The 14,638-nt window shown below is 46.6% G+C and overlaps 1 protein-coding gene across 8 annotated transcripts in view; it reads left to right on the forward strand.

Moving 5' to 3' along the window:
• IKBKB (inhibitor of nuclear factor kappa B kinase subunit beta) overlaps window positions 1-14,638 on the forward strand; it is an 85,166-nt gene that overhangs the window by 62,762 nt on the left and 7,766 nt on the right. For 5 of the 8 annotated variants that reach the window (XM_029936542.1, XM_029936496.1, XM_029936525.1 and 2 more), the window contains 5 exons: window positions 1,020-1,069; window positions 1,177-1,276; window positions 1,485-1,632; window positions 3,887-4,014; window positions 6,433-6,523. In XM_029936542.1, the coding sequence (XP_029792402.1) occupies window positions 1,020-1,069; window positions 1,177-1,276; window positions 1,485-1,632; window positions 3,887-4,014; window positions 6,433-6,523 (517 nt within the window). Of the gene's footprint in view, window positions 1-1,019; window positions 1,070-1,176; window positions 1,277-1,484; window positions 1,633-3,886; window positions 4,015-6,432; window positions 6,536-7,539; window positions 8,910-14,638 lie in introns of those variants that run through there. The other 3 variants (XM_029936530.1, XM_029936537.1, XM_029936521.1) reach the window with 2 other exon arrangements.

A 14,638-nucleotide genomic window follows, 5' to 3' on the forward strand; every position in this document is an offset into this window, starting at 1 on the left:
GTCACTGTCCCCGCAGCCCACCTGGATCCAGGTGTGGCTCAAAGGGCAGAAAGAAGAACAGAGAAGGAACCTGGCAGGTCTTAAGATTTCAGATCTGGAAACTGTTCATTTGAGTCTTTATCAGGAGTCTGGCCGTGGCTCTGGGAGGTGATAAGGTGCCCAGGCAAAGCAGTCCTACCTGAAGGCAAGCGCAGACGGGAGGGAGCAGGCCAGCTGCCTCAAACTTATGGGGGCTCCCACTTGGGCTCAGTGCTGCCCTTCGGTCCCTTTACCAGGATTCTCAGGACCAGAAGCTCGAACGTCAGAAATCTGATGATTCATATTCTGTATTTTCTCAAGTTATTTAACCCTTTATTCTCCTTTAGTTTTCAAATGAAAGTCCCCTCTGAAATGTCAGCTAGTTTCACTGTGTTGAGGTGGAAAAGGGATAGAAGTTTGTGTCTGCCCTTGGGCTTGAGTTTTCACAGGGGGCCTGTGTTCTCCAAGCTTAGGTCCAGTGCTGGAATCACTATTCCAGAAGCCACATGGATAGGAAATTCCAAGGGACAGAGTAGAAAGACTCTTTCTCATTAGGGATGCCTGGGTGGCTCAGTTGGCTGGGTGGTTAAGTGTCCTACTCTTGGTTTTGGCTCAGGCCATAATCTCACAGTTTGTGAGTTCAAGCCCCAAGTTGGGCTCTGCACTGACGGTACAGGGCCTGCTTATGAGTCTCTCTCTTTCTCTCTCTCTGCCCCTCCCTCGCTTGCCCTCTCTGTCTCTCTCAAGGTAAATACAAATAAACTTAAAAACAAAAAAAGATTCTCTCTCTTAGAGAGATGGGTGAGTTTTGATAACGAGTCACTATTTCCTCATCATAGGCATCCCTATAGCATCGTTAGGGGTAGTAGTTTTCTCCCGTCAAGACATAGTGCTGGTCTTGCTTCTAAGTCAGTGATTCTACAGGCAGGAAATGACTAACCAATGTGCCACACTTATTTGACCTCAACATCTTGACAGAGCTGCTCCTTTGTCTGTTTCAGAGAAGAGCAAGCGAGAGAGCTCTACAGGAGACTCCGGGAGAAACCCAGAGGTAAGTGGGGCATTCTGTCTGCTGCAGGGTCCTCGTTCTGTCGTGTGTGGTGGTGGCACTCTCTGCCAGCCTCTGATGGAACTGTGCGGCTCCTTCCCTCTTTCCAGACCAGCGAACTGATGGTGACAGTCTTGAAATGGTCCGGCTGCTCCTTCAGGCCATCCAAGGCTTTGAAAAGAAAGTGCGAGTGATTTATACACAGCTCAGGTATCCACCCCAATTTCCCTCCTCCGGTGTAGAATTCAGGAGCGGGCGAGGGCCTGTGTGTGGCCATTTTCTCACGGCCCACTGACTTGCTTACCATGAAGACAATTTATCAGCGGCTGCTGTTGGATCATAATTACCAGGGATTATGTTCTCTCCTGCTTTCTCCACCCCAAATGCCACTGGAGTTTGTCACATTTATTCTTTACAGTAAAACTGTGGTTTGCAAGCAGAAGGCTCTGGAATTGCTGCCCAAGGTGGAAGAGGTGGTGAGTTTAATGAACGAAGATGAGAAGACTGTCGTCCGGCTTCAGGAGAAGCGGCAAAAGGAGCTCTGGAATCTCCTGAAGATTGCCTGTGTGAGTGAGCCCCACAGCCAGGCCCTCAGTCCCTGGCTCACCAGCCTTCTGGGCCTTTCCACCTCTGGGTTGCTGTCATCACCCTCCAAGGGAGCCTGCTATACCACTGACAGACCACTCGGCCACCACTCACTCTTCCTTCCTCTGCTCCGAGACCTGGAGGGAGCAGGGAGGGGCCGGGGCAGGGCCGCACCAGGTGTGTTTCATCCTGCACGGGTGCATTTCCTGCGGCTGTGGTCACAGAGCAGCACAGAATTACTCCTTCAGGGTCCTGGAGTCTGGAAGTCCGAAATCAAGGTGTTGGCAGGGCTGGGCTCCTGCTGCAAGCTCTCGGGGAGAGTGCTTCCTTGCTTCTTCCAGCTTTTGGTGGCCCCGGGTCATCTTTGGCTTGTGGCCGCATCACAGTGTCTGTCCCCGGCTTTATAAGGTCCTTCTTCTCTTTTCTGGGTGTCTCAGATAAGTGCACTTGTCATTGAATGTGGGTCCCTCCTCAGTATCCAGGATGATGTCCTCTCAGGATCCTTAACTTCATCTCTGAAGACCCTTTTTCCATGAAAGTCACATTCATGGAAATGTGACTAGACTTAGGACATTTACAGATCTTTAGAGGGGCATCCACACAGCCCACCGCAGTGCATGTCTGCATGACCTGGCTGACGCTCATTGGAGCCTGTGTGCTTAGTACTGTCACCCGCACTTTCTGTGCCCACTGTTTTCCTGTAGCTGAGGTTCCACTGCATGTTGCCAGGGAGGAAATGGGACACAAAATAGAGCCTGGGACAGAGAAGGAGAAGAGCCAGGTGAAAGCCATGGAAACCAGAGCCGATGGCCGAGAGACCCGCGCTGTGCCGGCTGCAGACAGGTTGAGGGGATGAAAGAATGATTTAGTCACTGGTGGTGGTTAAGAGCGAAGAGCAGAATGGGAAGATAGTTGCTTACAGTGGAGGCAGGGTGCAAGGATGGTTGTAAGATCACGGACTGGAGCGTTTGTAGGTCAGGTAGGACACAGTGCACTGGGAGAGTCACAGCGTCAGAAAGGTAGGAGATGGTTGAGTGGCCAAGTCCCGAGAAGAGTGGGTTGTCAGCTTCATGGGCATGCATGGAAGAATTGGCCTTGGGAAGGGATGAATGACTTTTCCTCCTATAAGAAAGGAAGAAAATTTAAAAAGAGATGAGAAGGAGAGAAGCTTCAGGAAGGAGAGGGAAGTTGAGGTATTTGCAGTGACTGCCTGATACGCCATCTGCATTCATGTGACATTTGCTGACGGCTGACCATGTGCCCAGGAGTGAGATGAAAACTGGAAGTAATGGAGGAAAGAAGTGTGGTACCGGCCCCGGGAGCTCATAATCTGGTGAGGGGCACATGTGCTCACCATGTGAGTGAATTCAGATTCGGGGCAGCAAGTGCTCCTCAGCAGCTGTAGTGCTGTGAGCATGAGCTGTAGCCTGAGTGCAAAGGAGGAATGTCAGCTTCCATCTTGGAGGTGAGGGAACCACAGGAAAGGTTCACAAGGAAGTGTTGTTTCAACTGGAAGAGTGAGTAGGAGGTAGGCAGGTAATAGGTGGAGATGACATTCCAGAACAAAGACATTACCCTATCAGAGGCACGGAAGCCTGGAGGAGTGGGTGTGTTCTGGGTGCTACACCAGAGTGGCGTGGGGGGGGGGGGGGGGGAAGGTCTGTTGTTTGAAATGAAATTGGGGAGGCAGGCTAGGACCGGCTTATGCAGGCCACATTTTATTTCGAAGGCAAGGAACACACTACAGAATTTGTTTTTCTCTCTCACGTCAAAGGAAGTTAAGTATGGAAATGGTATGGTCACGTTTGGGTTTTAGGGAAATCCCTCATGGCAGCTGGGGGATTGATCTGAGACTTTGGCAGACCTCACCACGGAACGGGGGCACCGGCGCTCTGGGGGCTGGAGTTGCAGAGCCCCTGGGGTGCACAGCTCTGAGCCTGGAGCCTGCTTTGGATTCCGTGCCTCCCTCTCTCTGCCATTCACCCTCTCTTTCTCTAAAGTAAATAAACATTTAAAAGCATTTAAAAAAAAAAAGTACACGTATAGGTGCAGAAAGATTTTCTAAACCTAAATGCAGACTGTGGCCATGAGCAGGGATGATGACTAAAAATTTGTAGGGACAGTTAGTGTCTTGTGACCAATCGTTTCATGAGAAAATACCACGGTGTGAATGCAAAACTGGAATCATCCCTTTGCTCCAAAATTCTATTGATTCTCTTTTGGTTTTGTCTTTAGAGCAAAGTTCGTGGTCCTGTGAGCGGAAGCCCAGATAGCATGAATGCTGCTCGCCTCAGTCACCCCGGTCAGCTGATGTCTCAGCCTTCCACTGCCCCTCACAGCTTACCCGAGTCCGTCAAGAAAAGGTAGGTCACTGTACGGTGCCTGTGTTATGGCCTGGGTGCACTGGGAGGTTGTGGGAGTGGACGTGCCTGTTTATCATTGATAGATCACTTTATCTGTCTAGCGACTTTGTGCATGTGTTTCTTTGTGTTTGTTAAAATGCTAGGCAAATGTGATATTTTGCTCTCTAGGTCCTTGCAACTTGCTAACTAAGTAATTGCCTTGTCTAAGGATTGGAGTACTAATTGCATAATGGGGACATTGAAGGTACCGATCAGTCCCATGCTATTATATAGTCCCATCACCCCTCATCTGTTGTTCAAAACCAGACTCCCCGCAGGGAGTGCCCTGTTGGCCACGCCTCAGTCATCTTGCCTCCTCTCCCTCACCTTCCACTGCTCTGAGTTACCACATTAGGATTTTCCTCCCACTGCCTCGCCTCACACTCTCTTCTCCCTTGCTTTCCCCTCCTGTCAGCTGGGCCACTGCCTCTGAGATGGTGAACAGCATCTCAGCCCTTTCCGCGAGTCCTTTGGTCTCCCTGCTTCCCATCTGGTCCTGCCTCCAAGCCCCCACCCTAGTCAAATTAGTCTTCACAGAATACCATTTGATCAAGTTATTTTTTGGCCAGTAACTAGTAGTGGCTTCCCCCTCCCCCAGAGGATTCGACCTGAGCCTTTTCAGACATCTGCAGCCACCTCAGAGCCACCATCCAGGCAGGTCCCCTGTCCCCATACAGACTCCTTGCCTTGGCCCAGCGGTTCTCAAAGTCTGAGCCACATCAGCGGCCTCTGGGCACTTAGAAATGCAGAGGCTGAATCAGCTGCCCTGGGCGCAGGGCACAGCAGTCAGCCTTCCAGAAGCCTTGGCTGGCTTCTGATGCACTCTGAAGTTCCAGAACCTCCGTGTGCTGGTTGATGTCCTGTCCTGGGAGGTCTCCCACCAGCAGGACACAGCTGCTTCCCCGGCTTCCCCCCCCCCAGTGCCCTGGCCGCTCACACAGAGAGCACTCTCTTCTTGGACCGCCCGTGGGTGTCTTTGTTTTCTAGTCCAGTCCCACGCAGCTTCACCAGCATCTTCTATGCGTTGGGTCTCCTGCCCTGGTGACGGTTAAAATCGTTTGTGGGGGCAAATCTGTAGACCTAGAAAATGGATTAATGACTGCCTAGGGCAGGTGGAGGGTGGGTGGGAAGTGACTGATCACAGGCACAAGGTTTCTTTCTGCATAATGAAAATGTTCTAAAATTAGCTTATGGTCAAGATCCTGGAATTCTGTAAATACACTAAAACCACCCAATTATACACTTTAAATGGATGAACTGTATGGTATCTAAATTATATCTCAGTAAACCTGCTTTAAAAATCCTGTTCTGGGGCGCCTGGGTGGCATAGTCAGTTAAGTGTCTGACTTTGGCTCAGGTCATGATCTCACAGTTTGTCGGTTCGAACTTGGTCACGTTCTCTGCTTTCGACAGATCCTCTGTCCCCCTCTCTTTGCCCCTCCTCCATTCATTTCTCTCTCTCTTTCTCTCTCAAAATAAACTTTAAACACAAAACAGAATAAAAATCCTGTTCCTGTGCTTGGGGGAATTCGTAGCCTATACTGTTGTGGTCCTTAATCATATGTGACCTTAGATTCTTAATTCTTTCCCCAACTACTGTGAGCTTGAGGATAGTAACCAGGTCCTATGCCTCTTTGGAGCTGGCCCTGAGCCTCCGACCTAGTTAGTAGCTCCGTGGAAGAGGCTGAGCAGGAAGGTGGCCTGTCTTCCTTCCGTCAGAGAGTCATGCTTTGCAAGATGAGTGGAGGTCCAGAGAACTGTCCTCCTGGATTTAGCATAGTCCCTCCAGTGATATCCTGGAAGCTCGGGAAGTCATCCCGGAGCACAGGTTGGCCAGCCATGTCCTGGAGCTGAGGTTACAACAGGACAGCGGCTTATTATACTCTTCCTTTTCTCCCCACGGCCGCTCATGATAGGTACATTTCTTACCCTGGAGAAGAGAGAGCAGAATAAATGAAATCAGTTCCCAGAACTTGCTTTTTCACAGATCTCAAGGAACTATGGAAATGGTGAAATTACTTGGTCTATGTATTTTTTTTCTATTTCAGAAACTGGAAAACAGGTGATTTGTGAGATATCTTTAGAGTTTGGCAGTTTGGAGAGAATTAAGTTCAGTTGTCTGAGTTTACTTCTAACTTTTCTAGTAAAAAGAGCTCTGCTTGCTCCTTCACACTGTGAACGGTAACGCCTGTGGCTGTGGGTGGCTCCTGAAAGGTGCCTAACTAGGTGAATGGGGTTACGGTCAGTGACACGGTGCTTTATGACACTCAGCAGCAAAATGATTGTAATTTCATTTTTAAAACCTTGTACAAATCTCCATAGCATTATCTCTGAAAATTCACGCTGGCCATCTTCTAATAATTTGCTCATTTTCCTTAGTGAAGAGCTGGTGGCCGAAGCACACAGCCTCTGTACCCAGCTAGAAAATGCGATGCAAGACACCATCAAAGAACAGGACCAGAGTTTAAGGGTAATGGCCCGCGTGAGTCCCCCTGTCCATGTCCTTTCTCTCCACAGCAAACCAGAGAAAGAAAATGCAGAGGCAGCCCAGCGCCTCCTCCATCTCCATGTATGCTTATGCTTTTCCAGTACAGCTTCCTGTCATTCGTAGCCAGGCTAACACTACACGTCCTCTACATGCACTATCTCATTCAGTCCTCGGGACACTTAATTTTGATAAGGGAGGGGATGTCATACTGAGAAGGCCTCCCTCTTCCTGCAGTTTCTGTTGCTCTACTGACTGTCTGTGTGCATGGCGCGCTGTGCCAGACTCTGGGGCAAAAACGCGGACCAGTCACAGCCCCGCCTGGCAGGGGCTCAGAGCTTAGCAGTTGGTACTAGTTACAGGGAAGCTAACCTGACAAAAAACTAATCAAGGTGCAAGTACATTTTACAGCGAAGCCTCAGAGGCCCCTAAACTATTCCTCAGATTTTCAAGGCCCCTCGCCTGCCAATGCAGTGACCTGCTAGCCTCCCCCTTACTTCTCAGTTTCCCAAAGAATCCAAAGGGATACTGCTAACTAGTTGTAATCACTTCTTCTTTATCCACGTGTCCATCTCTGGTTTGGGGTTTTCTCTATCTTTTATTCCTCCTCCTGACAGCATGTGTTTTGCACTTGTACCAGAGAAAAAGGAAGTCTCTTCAGGCCATTTCATCTGGTAGGGTTGGAACCCAGTAGCTGAGGTTAGCTCTTGGTACCACCTACCCATGGTGAGAAGTCCTGTGAGCCTCAGGTGGTACTAAAACTGCCTGTCTAGTTTCCATAGTCACAGGATCTGAGTGGCTTCAAGGTTAGGCCGAAGGAAAGTTCCCGTACGGTTGTGAAAATATAGCTTTAGCTCGAGAGTACCTTGCAATAACAAGACTGTGACTAATGAGAGGACTTAAATTTCCCTCTAAATGGTGCTGGGCACCTCCTGAGGAAGACCAACAATCCAAGGGGTACTGGTGGCCACTGTATTTTTAACATGCCTGTTGACTTTCAGTCTCTAGACTGGAGCTGGTTACAGATGGAAGAAGAAGAGCAGAATAGCCTGGAACAGGCCTCTTGACTGTGTGGGTGGCCCTGACCACCTGATGGGGCTGCCTGCCCCGAGGCCCTCCCACGGTGGCCCCTGCGGTCACGGGTCCCAGCAGTCTTCGGCACCCAGACAAAGATCTTCTCACTTCCCCAGGAGTTGTGACATTCACCGTGGGCCAGGGCTGGGGTCCTCCGCAGGCACTGCCTGCACACTGGGAGTCGCGGAGGCACGAGCATCTGGGGAGACCAGGCCCCTGCAGCTGCTTCCGCTGGTCTGAAAAAAGTTCTCAAAGTACTTGCCCCACAGACCACTGGACAAATGCCTAGGGTGACTCTTTCAGGACAAACTGTGGAGGATGCTTGGTGTCAGCCTGCCCTCTCCTGAGCTCTCCTGATCTCCAGAGGCCCTCATCCGCCTGTCCTCATAGCTAGTGTTTCGTCTGGATTTGGAGCTTAAACAAGACTTCTAAATCGTAGACGTGGCCTGGCCCCATCCTTTCTCTTCCTCTTTTCATTTCACTGCTGCTAAAGTTTCCCTTTTACCCACTACTTTGGTGGTGGTGCCCCCTTCAGCCAGGTCGGAGGTGGATGCCAGCTCTCCCCACCCGCAGCCCTTGCAGCCACAGAGTGACCTGCTAGCGCCGGGTCAGGGAGCAGCTTCCTCCCTTCGAGTCTCGGAGACTACCTGGGAGCGAGCTGTTGTGCGGCAGAACGGAGGAAGAAAAGGGTGTCCGTCACCCACGTGTCTGCTGACCGCTGTGCCCACATCTTGCCCTGCTCAGACACATCCACGTGCAGTGGTGGTGGGACAGGGGAGTGCCTGCTTCTCGGATCATCTAGCAGTATTATTAAATTGACTTATTTAAAAAAATAGTTTCTATTTTTCAAGCAAGAAAATGACATCACCTTGTAACATGACTCAAACATTTCTACTGGGTTCCACAACCTATTTTTGGCAATATTTATGGTCAGGACTTCGGAACTCAAAAACCAGCTTCATGGAAAATGTTATAAAATTGACCAGTGCCTGGATCAGATGGTGTCTTAGCACCAGCACTGCTTCGGTGACATTTCACAAAAGTTCTTTATGTTAAAGCAGGAAAACAAAACGAGTTTGGACCATCACAAATAGGCGAGTGTGGTCAGAGAAGAAAGTTGGAATTGAAGGGTTTTACAAACTGGCTTCCATGGAAACAGTACAAAGGGTTTCATGGTCAAGTAAGTTTAGGAAATGCCTCATGCTTTAATTGCCTCTTGGAGATTCACATTGTACACTGGCGTGGTAAAGTTTCTGAGAGTCCTCTAGTAATAAACTGGTTTATCTGTGTAAATCTACTGTTGACCAAATGCCTTTGACAGCTTTGTTACCCCCCCCCCCACCGTGTGAGGGTACATTTGCTACAGCATGGTTTTGGGGACGCTGGTGAGGAGCGTAATGGGAAGTAAGACTAGAAAGGGAGGCTTCAATGGAGCCAGACTGGGGAGGGGAGGAATGAGAGACTAAGGGTTATGGGCCTATTTTATAGGCCCTGAAGAATTTTAGCAAGAAAATGACATCACCAAATCAGCGGTTTAAGAAAATTAACATAGAGGTGCCTGGGTGGCTCAGTGGGTTAAGCAACTCTTGGTCATGATCTCATGTGTTCATGAGTTCGAGCCCCATGTCAGACTCCATGCTGACAGTGCAGAGCCTGCTTGGGATTCTCTCGTTCCCTCTCTCTCTGTCAATTTCCCTCTCCCCCCACAAATAAATAAACATTAACACTTTTTTATTAATATTAAAGAAAAAGACTAACTGGAATATGCTAATTGATTAAAAAAGTGAAAACCGTGGAGGTAGGACTTGCACTTCCAAAATGATAAGGTATATGGATGTACGTTCCCCTGTTCCTCCCTTTCAGTGTAGCTGAAACCTGTCAACATTATCTACAAACAAATAGAGGAAGACTCTGAAAGGTAGAAGGCCGCAGACCAGCTAGGGACCTTGGACCTGAGGAAGGACATGGTAGGGAGTTCCCTGGGCTTTACTTTTGCCTCATTTGTCCCCGCGTGGGTGCTGGAGAAGCCACCCAGTGGGCACAGCTGAAGAGCCTGGCTCCCTCTAGCGGTGTGAGATTCCCAGGGCTGCTGTAACAGATGACCGCAGCACCAGAAGTCTGTGTTCTCACAGTTCTGGAGGCCAGAAGTCTGGAAGCAAGGTGCTGACGGGACAGCGCTTCCTCCAGAGGCTCCAGGGAGATTCCGTTCCTTGCTTCCTCCAGCTTGTGGTGAGTCCAGGGTGTCCTTCCCTTGTGGCTGCATTTCTGCCTCCATGGTCACATTGCCCCTTCATCTTCTGTCTGTCAACTCTCTTATTAGAGCCCCTATGATTGAATTCAGGGCTGATCTGCATAATCCAGGATAAGTTCCTCTTCTCAAGATCCTTCATTTAATCACATGTTTTGCCATGTAAGGGGTTTAGGGTGCAGACCTTTCTTCTAGCAGAGGGGCACCACTTAACCCTCTACAGTCTATCTAGCCCCCCAAAATTCATGCTCATCCCACATGTAAAATACTTACCCCATCCCAACATTCCCCAAAGTCTCAACCCATTACAGAACCAAGTCCACAACCACAACCTAAATGTCAACAGCTCAGAAGTCCTGAATTTCATCATCTTCGTCACTTTTGAGGAGACTTGGTCTGATCTATCCTGGCTCATAAATTATCTGTGGACCTGTGAAACTAGAAAACAAGGTACCTGCATCCAAAATACAATGGTGAGATACATATATAATAGATATTCCCATTCCAAAAGGAAGATGTTGAAAGGAATAAACAAGTTATCAGTCTCAAGCTAGCTTGAAATCCAGTTGGCAAATTCCGCTAGAGAATAATTATCCATTGCTTGAGGCTCTGCCCACTGGGCAGCTCCATAGGCCTGTTGAGTCTGTGCCCACAATGACTCATGGGTCTCTGGCTTCTGTGCCCATTCCTCCAGCCTCTGCCTTTGTATCCATGGCTTTGCTCTCTGAATCATTTTTCTTCTTGAAGGCTAGCACATGTTTACAACTGAGTAACTCTATCAACCGTTCCCTGCCTGCAGAGTTTCGAAAGTCCAACAGACATCTCTTTTCATCCTTTCTCTGCCCCTTCCTATCTAAGCTGCTTTCTGTGATAGTCCCAAAACTTTAGTGGTCTCCTTTGCATGTCCTGAGAGTCCTTATCTTTAGACAAAAGGTCCACAGATCTTTCTTGGGCAACCCCATCTCTATTCCTGGCTTCTGCTGTGATGCTTGGGTGGGTCTGTGAGTCACTCACATAATCTCTTCAGTAAGAGTTTATCCACCTGCACCCTTGGCCTACTCTGCAGAGGATGCTTTCCCAACAGTGAACGTCTTCATTTTAGCACCTTTGCAATCCGGAGAGGCTGAGAGCCTTGCAAATCATTCAGTGCTGGTTCTTCTTTTCTTTTTTTTTCTTACAGTCCTTTCTTCAATTTATTTCCTTCCTTTCCCATTGTACTATGAGCAGCAAGGAGAAATCAGGTTACACCCTCAGCACTTTGCTTGGAAATCTCTGCAGCTAAACATCCAAGTTCATTGCCTACCTACAAGTTTGCTTTCCATGTAATGCAGAACACACTTTAGTCAAGTAACATTCCTATTTCTACCAACATTCTGTCAATGATATGTGTGTTCAGTAAGATGATACAAGATTTTTCTACCAGGCTCCTCACCTCTAAGCTCTGGTCAATGTCTTTAATGTCTGTTTTTATTATCAGTAGCCTGTTTAAGGTAATGTGAGCTGTTTCTATCATAACCTCAGAATTCTTCTAGTCTCCATCCATTGTCTAATTCCAAAGCCACTTTCACATATTTAGGTATTTGTTAGAGCAGCATTCTACTTCCCAGTACCAAACTGGGACAAATTACCACAAACTAGGTGGCTTAAAACAACAAAAATGTGTCCTCTCACAGTTCTAGAGGCCAGAAGTCGGAAATCAAGATGCTGGCGTGGCTACACTCCCTTCAAAGCTTTTAGGGGAGATATGTTCCTTTCCTCTGCCAGCTTCTGGTGGCTCTAGGTGATCCTTGGTGTATTGGTACATCTGACCAGTTTCTGCATGTGTGGTTTTATTGCCTCCTTTTCCATTTGTGAAATCTCTCCTGTCTCTATAAGGACACTTGTTGGATTTAGGACCCATCCCAATACTTTGGGATAGCTCCTCCTCTCAAAATCCTGAATCACATATTTTGCCATATAATGTAATACTCACAGGTTCTGGGAATTAGGACATGAACATACTTTTTTGGGGGAGGGGTCACTGTTCAGCCCATTACACTAGTCACAGAGCTAGGACAGTGCCAGCCTAGGAACACAGAAAAATTTTAAACAATAACCACTCAATTCCAGTTAACACTACAAAACAAACTAAAAAAACCAAAGGTCTCACCCCTGCTAGAAAGACCAGGGAGGAAGTTTAGACTTCTGGCACATCAGGCTAAAATGAAGTGCCCTACTGGAGTGATGTCAGACAACACCAGCTGAGGAACTGGGACTTGCACTGATGTTGAGCAGTAACAGCGTCTCCCCCGCTGGGTTAAGTGGAACCCGTGTGGGGAACAGTAAGGAGGCACATCACCCTTTCCAACCAAACTGGTATTGGTGGAGTTATAAAGGGTCCTTTCCACTTGTGTGTCAGGAGACCAAATGAGAGGCCTGGGCTTCCACTTGCCCTTGGTAGAAATGAGATGGCACTCTGCCTTCCTCCACTGGAATAATGTCAGAGGAGACCTACTAGAACAGAAGAAGTAAATAAAATCCAGAGTCTCATCACCTAATACCCAGATGTCCAGATTTCAATCTAAAATCACTCATCATACCAAGAATCAGGTAACCTCAGCTGAGAAAGACACTGAAGTGGCAGAAATTTAGAATCATCTGAGAGGATGCTAAAGCAGCCACCATTAAAAAAAAAATGCCTCAATTATTAACTTGCTTGAAACAAATGAAAAAAGACAAAGTCTCAGCAAAGAAATAGAAGATGCAAGGAAGAACGAAGTGGAATTTTTAGAACTGAAAAATACAATAACTGAAGTTAAAATGTCGATGGATAGGGTCAACAGCAGAATGCAGAGAAATAAACCAGTGAGCCTTAAGGTAGAACAGAAATCTCCCAATCAAAACAGCAGAGAGAAAACAAATTAGAAAACAACTAAGAGCCTCAAAGGCCTGTGGGACTGTAACAAAAGAGCTGATATTCATGTCATTCAAATCCCAAGAGGAGAGAAGAAAGAGGGTGTGGTTGAAAAGCATCCAAAGTAGTAGCAGTAACTTCCAAGAATTTGGCAAAAATCAAAACTAAAATAAAACACAAGTGGAGCAAACCCCAAACAAGATGAACTCACTGAAATCCACACTAATACATAAAGTCAAGCCTCTAAACCCAAAGACAAAGGAGAAAATGCATAAAGCTCCAAGACAGATTTTACTTTTGGGGGAATAATGTGGTGGAAATGATTTGAATGATAGTGGATTTCTGATCAGGAATGAAGGAAGCCAGAAAAATGACACAATATTTTTCAAGAGCTAAAGAAAAGAACTGTCAAGCCAAAATCCTATTTCCAGCTAAAATATACTAGAGGCACATTGAAAAATGTCATCTGAATGAAGGGGAAGTCTTCATGAAATTCTCTAATGAAAGAAAACTAAGAATTTGTAGCCAATAGACATGCCCTAAAAGAATAGCTGAATGAAGTTCTTTAAATAGAAAGAAAATGATAAAAGAAGGATTCTTGGAACTTCAGGAAAGAAGGAAGAGGGGTGTCTGGGTGGCTCAGTCAGTTGAGCATCTGACTCTTGATTTCAGCTCAGGTCATAAGCTCATGGTTCATGAGTTTAAGCCCCACGTCGGGCTCCAGCTGGAATTCTCTTCCCCCCCCCCGCCCCTCCCCAGCTTGTGCGTGCGATCTCTCACTCTCATTATAAATAAATGAATGAATATTTTGGGGAAAAAAGATGGAAGAAAAAAATAAGGAGTTAAAGTATGGATAAATACAATACACTTTACTTTTCTGGAGTTTTCTAGATTGTGCTTGATGATTGAAACAAATATTATGACATGATTTGATATGATTCCCAATATACCTAGAGGAAATATTTAAGATAAACTTATTGTAAATAGATGAGGGTAAAGGGATATAAAGAGAGGCAAGGTTTCTATACTTAAAGTGAACTCATAAACTGACACTTTAAACTCAAGAATCAAGTAAATTGATAAGATATACATATGTAATGTGATATCTACAGCAACCCCTAAAAAATGCTATACAAAGATATACACTTGGAAACACTATAGATAAATCAAAATGAAAACTTTTTAAAAATTTTATTAATGTTTATTTAATTTTGAGAGCAAGAGAGAGAGAGAGACAGAGCAAGAGCCGGGGAGGGGCAGAGAGAGAGGGAGACACAGACTCCAAAGCGGAGCTGTCAGCACAGAGCTCAGTGTGGGGCTCAAACCTACAAATTGTGAGATCATGACCCGAGCTAAAGGCAGACGCTTAACCGACTGAGCCACCCAGGCACCCCCAAAATGAAAGTTTTTAAAATGTTTAAATAACTTTAAGGAAAGCAGGAAAAAGAAAACAGAAACAGAAAGCACCAAGAATGAACAGGTGGAACTAGTGGAAATGGAAAGAACGTGGGGAATGTGAGTGATATGAACATTTAGTGATATGAACTATATACACATATATTCTGTGTATATAGTAAGTGCTTACTACCGATCGACAATACTCTATTTGCTAGCCAGCATACTGGTTTTATCATTGTCCTTTGCTTCTAGACCCATTCTGATTAATAAATATTGGGTAGCAACTCCTTTTCCTTTTATGTCACCTTGACTCCGATTTCAGCAAGATTCAAAAATTTAAAAAACAAAGCTATTATGGCATATAATTTGATGTCCTTATTGACAGAATTTCCTAGAAAAGTGTTGTTCAATAAATGTTCTCATCTGCACCAGACAGTAGGTAACTATTAATCACATGTGACTGGTGAGCACTTAAAATGTGGAGAGC

This window comes from Suricata suricatta, chromosome 1 (genome assembly GCF_006229205.1).
Source record: "Suricata suricatta isolate VVHF042 chromosome 1, meerkat_22Aug2017_6uvM2_HiC, whole genome shotgun sequence".
Taxonomy (NCBI): domain Eukaryota; kingdom Metazoa; phylum Chordata; class Mammalia; order Carnivora; family Herpestidae; genus Suricata; species Suricata suricatta.